We start from the raw sequence: 18,612 nt of genomic DNA, 5'->3' as shown, positions 1-18,612 counted from the left end.
TCCGTAATCGCAAAGCCACTGCAGAGACTGACAAAAGCAGACATAAAAGACCCAATTAGGCTAACAAAAACTGAAATAGAAGCTTTTGAACAGTTAAAGAAAAGTTTGTGTTAAGCTTCAGCATTGGGAATGCCTAGGCTTTCCTGTTTTCAGTTTCTATTTTTGGTCAATTCTGGTGGGTTTTTTTCAGTGTTTTCAATATCTTAAAAACAGTTGTTATCAGTGGTTACACAATTTCACGCCACTAAAGACAACAGAAAAAGTGTTTTTCCGGTGTTTATGGAACATTTTGCTTTTATTATTGCTTGCTTTCTGCACTGAAAAAACATGGTATATAGACAGTGTACGTATAGTGTAGATTAATCTTATTGTAGTACACCATACAATACTTCTTCAGTGAGTCTTTGGGTCATGTGCGCTTGCTCTTTCCTTCCCATGTAAACTTCTGTGAAAATGCCCTCTCAGCATTCATAGCCCCTTGGGCTGAGAACCATCAGCTAATAGACACAGTTGGGATGATTCTTTCTTTGATGCCACATAAAGCACAAAATGATAAATATTTGCGTTTTAGTTCCTGTGCATAAGAAAACAGTGCACCAGAATGGACTAAAAAGTCAATAGCATCCCTCATTACCTCTGAAGATTGTAAAGATGCTTTCAGCATACCGTCTAACAAGTGGCAAGGATCTCCTACAGGGAATCACTTCAACTCGGGTATCAATTTTGGTCATCACACAACTTTTTTATATACGTAGCTGAATCACTGCAAATACAAACAATATCACTCCAATCTTTGTTGAACTTGGAAAAACCTTTTTTTGCAGAGCATTACAAGTGACACTGCGTTTAATGTTTTCCAAAAGTCTGGTGTCATGTTTTCACCACTATCCCAGATGCTTGGTGATATATATACTTGTCACTATACCTTGCATTGAATGTTTAAAGCCGGAGGTGTTGGAAATTCACCTAATATCAATACTGACCCAGTAGAAACTATGGTCTGATGTATTAAGGGTTTTTACCCATTCTCTGTGGGTAAATGTGATGACCCATATTAGGAAAGATTTTTATGAAACCAGCCATTTTACCTATCAGTGAAAGAATCAAATGCAGCCAGAATATCAAATATGAGTTTGATATTTCCTGATTCTCTACAGTTTATAAAATAATTAAATTAGACCTAAAATATGAAACTAAACCCTGCATCTTTAGACCAAAGACCACAAAACTGAAAAAAGTAAAAGGAAGAAGAAACAATATTTTAGTGGCATCCCTAAAGAACAAAACTCAAGCAGAATAATGTCTTTCTTACTGCTAGCTTGTATAACCAAGTTACATTGTATTGACCCCTTTGGGAAGAAAAAAATGACTCATTCACTCTCTTTTTCCTTTCTTTGAATGGCATTTAGTTTGTGGTTGTGCAGGTATTTTTTCAGTGTTTATATATTTTCACCGGTGAGGGCTATTTTTCTTTCACTGGGGTTTTATCAGTTATTATAGGTTTAAACCTAAAACCCCACAGCCTAGGAATGCCTGATTATGAGAAAGAATTTGAGCTGTATTGAAGTGAAAGAGAAGGATGTGCATTATCCGTTCTGATTCAAAGACATGGAAGACTGAGAAATCCAATAGCATATTTCTCAGCTGTTCTTGACCCTGTTGCAAAAGCATTACCAGGTTGCTTAAAAGCAGTAGCTGCAACAAGTGTAAGTTTGGAACAAAGCGAAAGAATAATAATGGGATTTCCTGTGAGAGTATACGTTCCACACTCAGTTGAAATTCTTCTCACTAGAAGTAAGACACAACATTTGACACATAATGGGCTAACGAAATATGAAAAGGTTATCCTTGGCTCGGACAATGTTTCAATTGCGAGATGTGTGAATTTAAATCCTTCCACATTATTACCTGATGGTACGGAAACAGAAATGAGGAATGAGATTGATCATTAATGTCTGGATGTATTAGACTATTGTACTAAACCAAGGCAGGACATAAAAGATGTCTCATTAGCTGAACCAGATTATGTTTTGTTTGTTGATGGTTCATGCTTAAGAACAGATGAAGGTGTTCTGAGCGCAGCATATTCAGTATGTACAGTTGCAGATGTAATTGAAGCCTCCTGTCTCAAAGGAATTCGTTCAGCTCAAGTAGCAGAATTAATTGCTTTGATTCGTGCATGTGAAATGGGAAAAGAGTTAAAAATGACCATAGTGACTGATAGTCAATATGGTTATGGTGTAGTCCAGGACTATGGCCAGCTCTGGTCTCAAAGAGGTTATTTAACTTCATTAAGCTATATGACGGCGGGATCACCAATAAGAAATGCACAGTTGATCAAAAGATTAATTGATGGAATTCAGCTACCAGAAAAAATTGCAGTTGTAAAGTGCACAGCACATAAAAAAGGTGAGGATTACATAACAAAAGGAAACTCGTATGCTGACTCAATAGCAAAATTCTGTGCAAAACATAATGTGTCCATAAATTGGGAAAAAGAAAATGAACATGTTTTGAACTCACTTATGCTAACATCTGTAGTTGAGAGTAGAGGGAGTAAAACAGTTGCAAGATGAGGCAAATGAGGATGGAAAAAAACACATGGTTAAAAGCAGGATGCAGACAGAGAGAAGAAGATGAGGTTTGAGTTTACAAAGATGACAGACCAGTAATGTCAGATAGCATGATTTCTGATATGGAACGCATGTACCATGGTCCAGGACATATTGGCAGAGATTCAATGATTAGATTATTCAGACAAATATGGTAAAATCCAAAATTCAGAATAATTGCAGAATAATTTTGTCAGAGGTGTCTTATCTGCCAACAGATTAATCCAAACAGAAAAACAATTGTGAGCATGGGAACCATAGGACGGGAGGGTGGTCCATTTACCAGAATACAGCTTGACTTCATTGACATGCCACCTCACAACAAACTCAGATGTGTCTTGGTGATAATCTGTTTGTTTTCAAGATGGGTAGAAGCATTCCCAACACGTCACAATGATTCAGTTACTGTGGCAAAATTGCTTTTTTTTTTTTTAGAGAAATCATACCAAGGTATGGATTTCCAGTGACGGTCGAGACAGATCGTGGCACACATTTTGAAAACAGATTGCTAAAATTGATTTGTGAAGCACTGGATATAAAGCAAAAATTACATTGTGCTTACAGACCAGAAGCATCAGGTGTTGTTGAGCAAGTGAATGGTACAATAAAAAACAGAATATCACAAATGTGCTTAGCAACAGGAATGAAGTGGACAGACGCACTTCCACTTGTTTTGATGTCTTTGAGAAGCATTCTAGATAGAAAAACAGGTTTGAGTCCTCATGAGATTCTAATGGGCAGGGTCATGAAGCAAGCATTTGTTCCAGTTGATAAACTGTTGAGCATTTAAGATAGCATCATTATGGATTACTGCAAAAATCTATCTGATGTGGTGACTTCTGTGTTCCATCAGGTGGGAACTGAAGTAATTACAAAAGAGAAAGAAAAAGCTCATGATCTGTTACCAGGAGACTGGGTAAGGACAAAAGTACACCGAAGAAGAAATTGCCTAGTACCAGGTGGCAGAAGGCAAGACAGGTGATATTAGTCACAACAAATGCAGTAAAGTGTAGAGGATTGAAGAGATGGATTCATGCTAGCCACACCATACGAGTGCCAGCACCTGAAAATCCTGACGAAGGTGAAACAACAGCTGATTCAGATTCTGAAGAAGAACCTGAAAGAAATCCAGATCCTGAAGATCGACAAGAAAGTCGACATCTGGAAAATTCAAATGCGAATGAAGCATTGAATGAAGAAAATGAAGAAATTGTGATACAAGATTCTGAAGAAAATGAAAATGATGAAGATCTGCTAGATCAAGTAGCAGAAGAAGAAGCTAAACAAGAAGTGATTCAAGATCAAGATCAGGAGAGTATTGAAAAGCAGATTGGTAGCTCTGGAAGAAGGAACGAAAATTCTGAAACTGGAGAATTGGAAGTAATTGAAGAAGAAATTCCAAGTACCAGCTATAAGGATGATGTTCCTAACAGAGTGAAACTGCCGAGTAAAGAAGTACCTGAATCTAAAGAAGAATCTGATACAATAAAACTGATTATTAATGAATCAGCTGATAACACAGAAAGTGAAACAGATGATAGTGGAGATGAATCAAAAGTGAAAAGATCAAGGAAAAGAGCTTGGAGAGTGGAGTATGATTTAGCGGAACCGAAAAGGATATTAACAAGAAAAGGAGACTATTGGCCAAATGAAAATGAAGGCCTAAAATTTAAATTAGTGAATAAAGCAAAAGAGCAGGTGAATGAGATCACAAGTCAAAAAGAAGAAGACTCAAATAAGAAAAAACAAGCAGGAAAAAAAGTAGAAGTGATAAACAGCAGAGCAAAAAGAGTAATAAAGCCAAATCAGAAGTACAAATCACCTGAGTGGACATATATTATAATTCCACCAGTAGTAGAAGTAAATAGTAGTCAAATAAATTTAGATGATGCCAGTGATAATGATTGATTTTGTTCATTAGGTGACACAAGGTTGAAGAAATTGTGTTAGCTGGAAACACACATTGATGTACGACATAAGGTCGAAGAAAAGCTGTTAGAAAATAAAGTTATCTGTTTAAAAAGAAAAAAAAAAAAAAAAGAAGAGGGGAGTATATTTAGTAATTTTTCATTTTTTTTAAGGCTCTGGTTTGAAATTAAAGATGCCTTCTACTAATAATAATTCGAGATGCTCAATTTTCAAAAGAGGTTGCCAATTGTCTTCAATATGTGTAATCTTGATCATTTTAGTTTGGTTAATTTTAGCTGTCATTTTTCCTTTTGGAATAGATAAAGAGATGTATAAAACTAACATGACTAGTAAAGTTGTGGTTAATCATGATAAAGTTGATAAGACTGATAAAATTATTGTACATAAACCAGAGATTCATCAAGATAGATCTGTGGGAGATTTTTCTAGTAATACCTTTGAGACTTTTATCTGAATATGTTAAGGTGATGGACGCAAAAGCCTGCTACATTTGTGTAAAGTTACCTACTACTGTGTCTGAAGTTGTCACATATAATATACTTCCTCCTACTTATGGCATAACATGTAGTGTAATAGCCAGTCTGTTTTATCAAACTGGACGTTTAGAATATTATTATTCAGATTTTGATGAGATTTTTGCAAATTTAAAAGTTGAAAATAGCTTGAATAAAGTGAAATATGCTAAACAGATGAGGGAATTTTTCCTAGTGACTAGTGAATTAACTTATGAGTATGCTTTTAGAAATAATTTAACATGTAAATTGAGAACGGAAGAGAAGATGTTCTTAAATATGGTGGAAGAGTTAAGGGCAATATACAAGCGAAATGAGATGATGAAACAAACTAAGTCTAAATTTTGGCAGATGGAAGATGAAAAGCTTAATGGTAAAAATGAAAATGTTGCAATTCACATAGATAAACCGGTTAGTGGAAAATTTTGTGTAAGAAGAGATAATACTTTGTTTGATAATTATTTTGTAGGTGCAAGTGAATGTGAAGACACTTATCGTATTATAGGAGGTTGGGGATTTAAAGGAGGCAAAGATCCAATTTTTCCTGGAATTTATTTTGTTTGTGGGAATAAAGCTTATTACAATCTCCCAGACCATTGGTATGGGACATGTTATGTAGGTTTAGTTTTTCCAATTTTTTTTCATGTAGATAGAAATGCAAAGCGTTCATTTGAAATTGGCAATCACCTGAATAGATTCAGAAGCTTTTTAGAAATAATGGGAGACATATTTGATGCATTAATACCTATGGTAGGAATAACCCTGAATGCAAACAAAATCAGAAAAATGTCTACAATTGTTGATAGATTGTCAACAGATACTGCAAGTGGATTTCAATTAGTGAATACAGAGCTTATTGCTATGAGAACTATGGTGATGCAAAATCGTCTTGCTCTAGACATTTTGCTGGCAAAAGAGGGTGGAGTCTGTGGAATTTTGCATGTTCAACATTGTTGTACTTATATACCTGACAAAAGTCAGAATATAGAAATGTATATAAAAAATATTACTGAATTACATAATGAAGTTGAACCTTTGGAAGACGAAAGTTTTTCAGAACGTTTAAGTAAAAGATTTGCAGCAATGAAACACTGGTTTCAAGAGATTGGTAATTCAATAATAGGTAAAATAGTTTTTCCTTTAATAGTCATAGCTATAGTGATACTTTTGTTAAAAATTAGTTGCATGATACAAAAGAGAAGAAAACATGTAATAGAAAAGAAAAGAATTTACAAACTAAGAAAAGAAAAAGAAATAGAATTAGAAGAGTTTCGGAGAACTCAATATGAGAAATGCAGAAAAACAGATGAATCTAAAGTTTAGAAATACTAATATTAAGAAAGTCCAAAACATTTTCAAGGGTTGAAAATTTATAAATTTTGGGTATTATTTGGTGATTTAGAAATCACCAAATGAGGGAGTTGATGAAGCAAGGTGAAGAACACAATTTTGTTCAAACTTGTGAAGTTAATCTCCCATAATAGTAATTAAATTAATAAGCATGTGGTGAAATTACTAATCAACTTAGTTTAAGAATACATACATCAGTACACGCGGGATAAACTAATGTGCTTTATGTTGCAAACGCAGAGAAAAATAATAAACTAACCTTGTCTATTGTCTTTGTCAGTATTAAATGCGGCTGTTTAACTAATGGCATGTGCTTATTTTGTGTGCTTATGTTATGTCTTTTCTGTGACAAAAGCTCATGGAGGTCGTGCAGTTCAAAGAAGAAAAGTTATTATAATGTTGCTTGATTGTGCTTTTGCTAGGTAACATAATTAACAGGATTAATTAGTAAAGGGGGTGGGTAACAGTATGGGTCTAAATTCTTTAATTAATTGATGTCTTGTGTTTGTTTAATAATAGTTTCCAAAGTGAGGTCTAAAGGTGGTTCAGAAAACATGGCTGACAGAGCTGCAGACGCAAAACTTGTCCAGAGTGAAGCCTTCGCACATGCGTAGTTGTGAAGAATTTTACTGCATTGTCATCGTTAATTGAAAAAGCAGTTCTTTGGTTAAGTTGAACGTGCTCATGGAGAAAAGGCTCAAGAACAGGAACTTAAAGTGTCTGCCAAGGCTAGGATGTAAATGTTTGAAACTCGAGGAAAAGTAAGTTTCTTGAGGAAGCTGAGAGTTGTGGAAGTGAAAGACAATAGGGCTTATGTGAAGTCTGGACTTGGTCAAGAATCAGAGATGACCTAATATACTTTATCATGGACTGACACAGGACAGCCAATGAAAAGCTTGGATCTGCTCAGAAGAATGTAAAATGTAGAAAGTTTAGCTAGAAAGAAAGGTATAAAACCTGACATTATGAGCGAGGAAAAAGTTTGCTGCACTCATACTTTCCGATTCCTGAATGACGTGATATGCTGTTGGACTTTTGGCGGACGTAAGGACAGCAGACTTTAAATGATTTTTCCTTTCTAGGTGAAGTGAGAAATAGACCGGGAAATAGATTTAGGGAATGGAAACTGGTAATCTGCTGATATTTCATGTTTCTGAGTTTGCTTTGAAAATGTCAGTTTATTAATTCATTTCCTTATTAAAATGCTGCTTTCTCAATTGCTTATAAAATAAAGATTCTAAAACGTAAATGCTTTTTCTTTATGAAAAATAAAGTTAATAAATTAGATTTGAAAAGACAAGCTGGTCTTGTTTATTCATGGTCTAGTTTCCATCAGTTGATCCAATCGCCTTAGTGGCCTGATTAATAAATTATAAAGGTTTAAAACCATGGTGAAAATAGATAATCTGCAGTTGTATATAATATGTAAATAATATTAGAGTAGTTTTAATTAATCAGAACACCTGATTCATTCGCTCAAAAATTGTCTCATTGTTTTTATGGGCCTTTATATGTGTTTTATTGATTAATGGTGAGTATTGAGGTGATAGGTAGCGTTTTTGAGACAGTTTTTCAATCAGAGCGCTGGATCAAAGCACACGACTGGCTTGAGGGGTGGCGACCGGCGGAGAGGTCAGGACGACTGGGAAGGAAGCGAAGACAACTGGGCAAGGACGGCAAATCGGAGGAAGTGGAACAGGAAGAAGGGGAGGATGCACACATACATAGGGACTCCGGGGACTCAATTACTCACGCACAAGGGAAGTATCCCCTTTCTTTTTCTCTCTGTATAGGAGAAACACACCTAATTGCCTGTTAGGGCCAACCTCCTTTTGTTAATGACAATGGATGTATTGATAGCTCGGGACTCGGGGGGGGGGTGATTGGTCCTCCTTGGACTTTCCCACCCCTGTACATACATGCTAGCAAAGTTTCAGGGTGGGGGTACTAAGCGCTCTGCTGAGTTGGGGTGGCGGGCAGTTTTAAGTCCACAAGGCAGGGAGGGGGGATTGAGGGGGGGAGTTGTATATGTTTGTTCTTTAATGACTATGCGATGAACAGATGTGGATATTGTTGAACAGATGTGGATATTGTTGCACGATGTCACTACTCACAGAAACACTCACTAGCTAGCTCGCAGGGGGGCCCCCGATGCCGTGACCCCGTCCCTGTCCATACTCACGTGGAATGTACGCGGGCTAGGCGAAGAAATCAAACAAGGCCTGGTTTTACAATGCATAAAAAGGGGAGGCGCAGCAGTGGTATTACTTCAGGAGACACACCTCACGGGCACATCTACTAAGGCTATGGATAGATGGGGTTATAAAATGATGGTTAACTCCGAATTTACTTCAGACTCTAGAGGGGTTGGTATATTGATAAAGAAGCAGTTTCCTTTAATCGTCAGCAGCGTTAAATCTGACGATGCAGGTAGATTTGCTGCCGTACATGCGCAGAGGGAATGGAGACCTATAAATATTGTTTGTTTACATACCTCCAGCATTACAGGCGAGGGCCTTCCCGGATCTTAGTGCATTTTTACTGGGGCTGCCAGAGGGTGAGCTGATCATTGGGGGCGACTTTAAATAGGTGGCTGATGACTCAATGGATAGATTCCCTCTAAGAGCAAATATATCAGGGACGTCCCATTTGGGAAGCTTCATGGCAGCTATGGGATTAGTGGACATTTGGAGGAAGTATCACCCCCTTGGCCGTCAATTTACCTACCACTCCAGTGTTCATAACAGCCTCACCAGAATTGATTACTTCATGGGGTCGTTGGGTGGCCTTTGTAATATTAGCAGTGTAGAAATCAAACCACGGGGCATATCTGACCACTCCCCACTGATGCTTAGCTACATACATCACCAGCAGAAAAGGCGTCGGACTTATCTAATAAGCCCTGGATATCTCCACAATCCCAAGATTAGGAGGGAACTAAAACAGGTGACGAAGCATTATTTTCAAGATAACGTTGGTTCCGTAACTTCTTCGGTCACTTTATGGGAGGCAAACAAGACAGTTCTCAGAGGGCAGGCAATAGCCTCCGTTGTAATTCATAAACGAGAAGGACAGTCGGAACTACAAGCTTTAGAATCAGAGGTGGTTACTGCAGAGGCAAAGCACACTAATGACCCAACCCCCAATGCGGCCCGTAACCTGCAGATTGCACAGCGCCGACACAAGGAATATCTGACGGAAGTGGCCAGACAGCAACTTGCAAACACACAACATAAAATTTATGATGTGGGGGACAAGGCAAGTAAACTATTGGCGTGGCTGGACAAACGGGAGAAGAGGGACAGGTGGATAGCACAGATTGAAATGAAGGGAGGACAACTCACTACAGAACCACACACAATAGTAAGCATGTTAGCACAACACTTCCTGAAAATATATTCCTCAGAATCGACAATCACGGAAGAGGAAGCACTAACATACATAAAAGACCTTCAAATGCCCAAATTGACACCTGAAGAAGCGCAATCATTAGAAGGTGACCTCACGACAGAGGAGGTGGCAATAGCTAATAAGGCATTACAATCGGACAAGGCGGTGGGTCTCAATGGCATACCGGTCGAATTATATAAAAAAATGACTGACTCACTCGTACCCCACCTGTTAAATATGTTTGCTGAAAGCCTAGAGATTGGAGAACTCCCACCGGACCAATGCACGGCCACCATAGTAGCTATTTTAAAGCCTGGGAAACCGGCGGATCAATGTACATCATATCGACCTATTTCTCTAATGAATGCTGAGGCCAAAATCCTCGCCAAATTATTAGTGCTACGACTCCCGCCACACCTATCTAAGCTAGTGCATAGGCACCAAATCGGGCTTTATGCCCGGCAGAAGCACAGCACTAAATTTACAAAGACTGCACGGGGTGATGGCACGTGCAGTATATCTGCAGGAGCCGGCAGTGATACTCTCACTGGATGCACATATGGCGTTCGACATGGTCCATTGGCCTTTTCTCTTTGCGGTGCTGCGCCATTTGGGATTCGGACCGAAGTTTTGTGCCTGGGTCCGACTGCTGTACACAAAGCCCATGGCGCATGTCACAGCTAATGGTCATATATCGGCAGATTTTCCATTGGCCAGAGGCACGCGTCAAGGGTGCCCACTGTCGCCACTATTGTTTGCCATGGTATTGGAGCCGATAAGATGGGAGCCGACTATTAGGGGCCTCAAATGGACAGATGATTGGGAGGATAAAATCTCCCTATATGCAGACTATATCCTGCTATATTTCACTTCACCCAGGCGTTCTATAACCACACTTTTGGATGTCTGTACGGCCTATGGGCGGGCATCCGGATATTCTATTAACTGGTCTAAATCCACCAAGTACGTACTCCACGGTCCGCCACCGCGCCTACCGAACGGCTGTCTGCTACAGACTGCAGAAAACACGTTTAAATATTTAGGGGTTTACATCACAGCTAACTCTGACGACTTCTACAAACGGAATTTGCAGCCACCACTTGAACGTCTCAAGCGAGACGTACGACACTGGGAGTCACTGCCACTGACCCTACTGGGTAAGGCAGCGCTTTTTAAGATGATGGCTTTGCCTCGCTTTCTATATAGCTTAGAAAATACTCCCTATCCCGTGCAGGCCTCCTATTTCCAAATAATTGCAGTGCAGGCCAAAATCCCGCACGTATAGCGCAGGCCAAGCTGGTACGAAGCTGGTACGATGGTGGTAAAGCGCTTCCAAACATATACCTTTATTATTGGGCAGCACAATTAAAAGTAATTAATCAATGGATACATCTTCCACAATCAGAACCGGCGCTAAAGGCGGACAGAGAGCAGTTAGGAGTGTCTGGTATACTAGCTCCTCTTTACGATAAAAAATTATCTTTAACAAAGTTTGGGCCACTGCGACACACACTTACACTATGGCATACAGCGCAGGCAAAGTTGGGGTGGCAGGGGGTATTAATGCAGCTTACTCCACTGTGGGACACAAAGCGGCTAGGGAAACAGGCACACCAAGGGTTTCGATCGTTGGGATGATATAGGAATAGGGACGATTGGGGATATGTGGGAGAAAGGAGAAGTACTTTCTTTTGATACACTAAGACAGCAATACGACTTAGACCCCACTGAACAGTTTAGATATATACAGATACGGCACGCATTAATGACAGCATTACTACCTGACACGGAAGTCCCGGAGGCGTCTCCTCTAGAGGACAGGTTATTAACTGACTACATGCCAAAGAGGGCAACCTCCCTAATTTAACGTAAATTGGTGAATAATTTACCTGATCCAACAGGAACACTACGGGAAAAATGGTCTCATGACTGTGGGGAGCTTGATGAATCTGAGTGGCAGGAGGCACTGGCATCCCCGAAGGAAGTGGGCATTCCCTCACGTCTCAGTTTGGTACAATTACGCATACTACACCGCTCCTATTATACTATGTACAGGAATTTATATAGCGCAAATCACCAAGCGGTTTCTAAGCGCTTGCTTAGGGAACCCGTCCTGGTATTCCTCTGTGAGATAACCCCGGCAGGGTATCCGCAAGGTGAAAGCCAGGCATCCCGCCGCGAGGGGCCATTGTGGAGATTAAGGAAGCTATTGCCCAGAGTCGCAGAGTGTGAACCCGTGAATCGAGTAGGCACCGGAGCGAGAATTGTCGAGTCCATGGACATTTTCGGACTCAAGACCCCGCCGAGCCGGGAATTGAACCCTGGTCCCGGGCTGACCTCTGCTTCCAGGTCTGCCTCCTCTAACCAGTGAGCCACACTTCTCCACTTCTCCACTAGAAGCACTCTACATAAGATAGGAAGGGTAGATCATCCCTACTGCCTGAGGGGCTGTGGTGAGGCTGGGACCTTTTATCACACCATATGGGACTGCCCCAAAATAGCTGAATATTGGACACAGGTACTAAGGACTATATCTCAATCAGAAGGAATCTCACTGATGCCGGAACCCAGGCGTTGTTTTCTAAATATATGGGAACTCAATGATCTTACACGTTCAGGACAGAATTGGGCAGCGCTAGGTATGATGGTGGCTAAAAGAGCTTGTTTCCGGTCCAGGGAAGATAGGGCTTGGCAGTTCGGGCTGGACTGTTCCCATGAGGCACAGGGTCAGACTGATTGCATATAGCCATGTCTGAACTGGGGTGGCAGAGTGGGCTAAAGAACGGTGATGGATTAAACCCAGATCTTTTGACTGGGTGTGAGTGTTTGATTGATTCAGATGCTCCTTCCATCACCACCCCCTTTTGTACCGCTTTTGGCCGCCATAAGTGTGGCAGGGTATGCTCAGACGTGAGTCCCTTGCTCACTTTGCCACTGGATTCAAGCAATCCGGGCTGAAGACGGCTGGAATGCCAGAAACCGGTCCTCGGAAGCTTGTTTCCGGTCCAGGGAAGACATGGCTTGGCAGTTCGGGCTGGACTGTTCCCATGAGGCACAGGGTCAGACTGATTTGTATATAGCCATGTCTGAACTGGGGTGGCAGAGTGGGCTAAAGAACGGTGATGGATTAAACCCAGATCTTTTGACTGAGTGTGAGTGTTTGATTGATTCAGATGCTCCGTCCATCACCACCCCCTTTTGTACCGCTTTTGGCCGCCATAAGTGTGGCAGGGTATGCTCAGACGTGAGTCCCTTGATCACTTTGCCACTGGATTCAAGCAAGCCGGGCTGAAGACGGCTGGAATGCCAGAAACCGGTCCTCGGAAGCTTGTTTCCGGTCCAGGAAGACATGGCTTGGCAGTTCGTGCTGGACTGTTCCCATGAGGCACAGGGTCAGACTGATTTGCATATAGCCATGTCTAAACTGGGGTGGCAGAGTGGGCTAAAGAACGGTGATGGATTAAACCCAGATCTTTTGACTGGGTGTGAGTGTTTGATTGATTCAGATGCTCCGTCCATCACCACCCCCTTTTGTACCGTAAAAGAAATATAGCACAGAGATGGGGTGGAGCAGAGAAACCTACCTTAGCGGCATGGAGAGGAGATATGGATGCGGCCATGATAAAGGAAAGGGCGGTGTTTAGCAGCAGAGGTTGCCCCAAAAAGTGGAAGAAAATTTGGGGGTCATGGAATGCCTACAGAGGCAATATCTGCGAACCACCATCAGATAGTGAGGATGATAGTTCAGATTCGGAATAGGCCCATGAACACACGACGAGCTGTGAAAAGTCTGACCTCAACTGTTGGAATAATGTATATAGTGACTTTATTATACTTGAAACTGTTTCTGATGAGAAGCTATTGTGCAAAAATTTTTGTGAATGCTCAAAAAAAGTTATGCTGTATTATTCAAGAAAAACGAATAAAAATATTTTCTTTAAAAACAAGTGCCTTTAGAAAATTATCAACAAACACAGAGTTGTGACATTGTGATTAATGCAAGCAATCAGTGTAGGTTTAAATTAGACTCTGTAGAGGCAGGTTTATTACTGCCTTTTTTGAAAAATTTTCTTGCATGTGTAATGGGGTCATCTAACCTTGCTACTCTTGACCCAAGCCCAACTATGTCGTGGCATAAGGTGGTTTGTGAACAAATTGCTCTCATTCAAACTAAAGGCACATCCAAGGTTTGACAGACTGTAGATTAGCCAAGGTCTCCCTTTTGGAAATCATAAACAGTAGGTCTTTGGGGGCAATACGGGATTTCAGGAAACACTATAAAACTATCTGGCTGAGAAAATGGGAGAGTGAGAATATGTCACGTGGCTCAACCTACTCGAAGCAGACGGGACAACAGACATGACTATTCCGGCAACATAACCCATATTTAGGCTGTCCTGTTTTCAGTTTCTATTTTTGGTAAATTCTGGTGTTTTTTTGTCAGTGTTTTTAATATCTTAAAAAACAGTTGTTATCAGTGGTTACACAATTTCACGCCACTAAAGACAACAGAAAAAGGGGTTTTCCGGGGTTTATGGAACGTTTTGCTTTTATCATTGCTTGCTTTCTGCACTGAAAGAACATGGTATATAGACAGTGTACGTATAGTGTAGATGAGGTCCAAATAGATTTTTGCAAATTAATCTTATTGTAGTACACCATACAATACTTCTTCAGTGAGTCTTTGGTCATGTGCGCTCGCGCTTTCCTTCACATGTAAACTTCTGTGAAAAGGCCCTCTCAGCATTCATAGCCCCTTGGGCTGAGAACCGTCAGCTAAGGGGCACAGTTTGGATGACTTTCTTTGATGCCACATAAAGCACGAAATGATAAATATTTGCGTTTTAGTTCCTGGGCATAAGAAAACAGTGCACCAGAATTGACTAAAAAGTCAGTAGCATCCCTCATTAACTCTGAAGATTGTAAAGATGCTTTCAGCATACCATCTAACAAGTGGCAAGGATCTCCTACAGTGAATCACTTCAGCTCGGGTATCAATTTTGACAGGTCATCACACAATTTTTTTATATACGTAGCTGAATCACTACAAATACAAACAATATCACTCCAGTCTTTGTTGAACTTGGAAAGAACCTTTTTTGCAGAGCATAACAAGTGACACTGCGTTCCATGTTTTCCAAAAGTCTGGTGTCACGTTTTTACCACTATTCCAGATGCTTGGTGATATATATACTTGTCACTATACCTTAGATTTAATGTTTAAAGCCTGAGGTGTTGGCAGTTTACTTACTATCAATACTGACCCACTAGAAACTATGGTCTGATGTATTAAGGGTTTTTACCCATTCTCTGTGGGCAAATGTGATGACACATATTAGGAAAGATTTTTATTAAACTAGCCATTTTATCTATCAGTGAAAGAATCAAATGCAGCCAAAATATCAAATGTAAGTTTGATATGTCCTGATTCTCAACAGTTTATAAAATAATTAAACTAAACCTAAAACGTGAAACTAAACCCTGCATCTTTAGACCAAAGGCCATAAAACTGAAAAAAGTAAAAGGAAGAAGAAACAATATTTTAGTGGCATCCCTAAAGAACAAAACTCAAACATAATAATGTTAGCCAGTCTTTCTTACTGCTAGCTTGTATAACAAAGTTACATTTTATTGACCCCTTCAGTGAGAACAAAATGACTCTTTCACATTCTTTTTCCTTTCTTTGAATGGCATTTAGTTTGTGGTTGTGCAGGTGTTTTTTCAGTGTTTATAGGTTTTCACCGGTGAGGGCTATTTTTCTTTCAGTGGGGTTTTATCAGTTATTATAGGTTTAAACCTAAAACCCCACAGCCTACGGCCATATTACTAAACCTAAAACTTATATATTGCACAACTGCTGGCTTGCACACTACTCGTCCCTGAATTACAAGGCTGCTGACCAGCTCCGAGATGGGTTCAATTGTATGAAGTTCTTTGCTGAGTAGAACCCTTTCCATTAAACACAGTTCTACTAGCAATCAGCAGGCAGGACCAGACAAAATCACAACCAATTTACACCAACATGAGCCTGTTTTAGGGGGAACACATATCTTGCTAGGAAGTAATACTATTTTGTCCTTAAATCCTGGGCTAAGGACAAATTACATTTGACCAGTGTCAGCCATGCTTAATTAAACAAATATTGGCAAAGCCAATAGGTCTTGAGACAGCATCATGAAGGTAGGAGGATAAGAACAAGAGCAAGAAAGCAACCCACAATGAAGTGGAGGTCAAGAGTTTGGAGGGAGAAAAACAGCAGCGTGGGGGATGGAGAAAAGCAGACGAACAACAGAGCAATGTGGAGCGGGTGGGAGAAGCACACATGGGAGACTGCTGAAAAACACATGTTCTCCCATGGAGTGCTTAAGCTGGAAGAGAACAGTAGTGCTCTAAAAGCAAGCAGTGGATGAATAAATGGCAAAGAGGCTATATTCTAGGGGAGGGACAAGCATAAGATGGAACAAGATGGCCAAGGAAAGTTGATGAATAAGAAGTAAACACATGAGTGACATTAACCTCATAGATGCTGCCGTCGGCCGCTGAACGTTCGGAGCACTACCTGGCTGGTGCTGCGAACGTTCAACGGCCGACGCGGCCCCGCCCACTCTTTGGAACGCCCAGCACTGCGCCGAAATAACGGCCGCAGCTAAGGCGTTAAAGCCAACCAATGGTAAGCATTGGATAGGCTGTACCCCCACTGTACATTCTTAGCAGTTAGAGGAATTTCAGTAATTCTATACATTAAATTGGCAAGCTATCAACACTACCAAAATCAAATTGATGACCTTCAGACTGCAGAAGGGATTCAGCCTCATTTTCAAATTGAACATTAATAAAATTTTAAACAACTGAACTTACATGTTAGAAAATATTTCAAATCAATTAACCGCTTCAGCGCGGCGCGAATTTTCGCGCTGTGCTGAGCGTTCTAATGAGCCAACGGGCTCATGACGGAACGGTTCCGTCATGAGCACAGGCCAACCGACGCTCATGACGGAACCGTTCCGTCATGAGCATGGAAGGGGTAAATATAATTATGGAAAATTAACAAATATCAACAAGGCGGAAGTTATGTGTCACTTTTTTCAATGTGATTTCCTGTTCAGTATGTTCACATTAAATGTTGGTCAAATATATCCTGAAGTAGACCACTCACCTATTATTTCATGAGGTTTGACAACACGCATCCCAATGAATGTATTGTAACAGTCTAGAGCTGCCAAAAACATATCCATCCACTGGACAACAGACCGCAAGCTGAAGGTTTCCAGCAAGTCCTGCAGTGTGGGCTGAAACATGATCCCAGACTGTTTATCACCAATATTTCCAGCTCTTTCAAATCGATTTATTAAAAATGCAGGTCCTTCTCTTTTCTTCTCATTGTCCAACCATGCAGATGGGGACTTGTTTCCTAGAATAGAATGTATAAAAACAAGCTAACTTTCCTGAAGTACAAAATTGATTTAAATAACATTCTGGAAGGTTAAAGATGTTTTTGTTTAATCAATTAAGACAGTGTGAAATGTGTCTTATTTTGATGCATGGAATTAGATTTATCTACTCTTGGGACTTGGTGAGGACGAGCTGAACAGAAGATATATAGTATTATGTAAAACCGTAAAGGGTTCAAGGTAGACTTGCTTTTTCGCATCACTGTTTATTAGTAAAAGAAGTGAAAAAATAGTATGTTGACCACACAAGCTTTCAGATAGGCCAGTTCCCATGATTATGATCATTTTAACAATGGGAACTATGTGTAAGACTAATAACTCTTGCAATATTAGTAAAAGGCTTGAAAAATAACAAGTTGAAAGAAACAAATCCTCGTAGCCCGAACAAACATTTTCAAAGTAAAAAATGGTGATAAAGTTCATTTAAAGGCACAGAGAACGGGAGCCAGTAAGCCACCAGAGCAATCTATGGACACAAAAAAAGAGTGAACATAAAGTGAAATACTTTATTTCCCTAGGAAATGATTAAGGCCATTTTGTAGAAGACGCCTAAGATCTTTATCACATGAAAAACTATTTTTAAGTCTATTATGCTGAAGAAGGTACAAAGATCCCATCTATGAAAAAACACAAACGCACTCACAAATAATGCAGAATAGTGATACAATAATGGCAGAAACCAATAATGCCAACCTACCTTGTAATAAAGGAACAAACTCAAAAAACAACTCCATGGATTTGTGTCGGCACTCTGTCTGTGGCCGTCCACACTGCACCAAAAGCCACATGACAATATCTGACAAGCAAAGGGATTTTTGCTCAGGTGGAAATCCTCTATTAAGAGAAGAAACCAAATATAAGGAAGTTAATCGATGTAACAATAAAATCATGCTACAATTAAACATTACAACTGATCAATCTAGCATAGAATATTTTGAGTAAGACATGTTTTCAAGAATTTATGACTTATTGCGTTGTCTGTCAGATTGTGTTGTCCAACTACTGAGTTTGTAGATGTGTACTTTTTTTCTGTAGTTTAAACTGAAATTGGTGTTGGCGTAAAATATGTGTAATTGTCTTGTGACACTGAATACAAAGTGGCCAGATTTTGGGATCTTCTTTGAAAAGACAATGAAATGATAGAATATTGTTTTGTCGTGCTGCCTAGACATGTGAAAGGTTTTTGAGTAACATAACTCGGCATACCTGCCAGCATTCACAGGTCAATGTTTTTTATAAAAAAACACCTCATCCCACATATGTTCCAGTTTGATAATGGATTTGATGCACTTTCTGGTCTTGTACTTGAAGTGATTTAAGAAGTAGTACTAATCATTCACTAGAACAGGTAAGTTATGATTCTGGTTA

At 39.9% G+C, this 18,612-nt stretch overlaps 1 protein-coding gene across 1 annotated transcript in view; it reads right to left on the bottom strand.

Annotated features, from left to right (window-relative positions):
- PRKDC (protein kinase, DNA-activated, catalytic subunit) overlaps positions 1 to 18,612 on the bottom strand; it is a 3,158,350-nt gene that overhangs the window by 2,604,649 nt on the left and 535,089 nt on the right. The window contains exons 30-31 of the mRNA XM_078687323.1: positions 17,942 to 18,078; positions 16,950 to 17,204 (exon numbers count right to left, since the gene is read on the bottom strand). Of these exons, the coding sequence (XP_078543449.1) occupies positions 16,950 to 17,204; positions 17,942 to 18,078 (392 nt within the window). The remainder of the gene's footprint in view (positions 1 to 16,949; positions 17,205 to 17,941; positions 18,079 to 18,612) is intronic.

This window comes from Lissotriton helveticus, chromosome 4_1, assembly GCF_964261635.1.
Source record: "Lissotriton helveticus chromosome 4_1, aLisHel1.1, whole genome shotgun sequence".
Lineage (NCBI taxonomy): Eukaryota > Metazoa > Chordata > Amphibia > Caudata > Salamandridae > Lissotriton > Lissotriton helveticus.
This window is presented reverse-complemented; position numbering and strand designations above follow the sequence as displayed.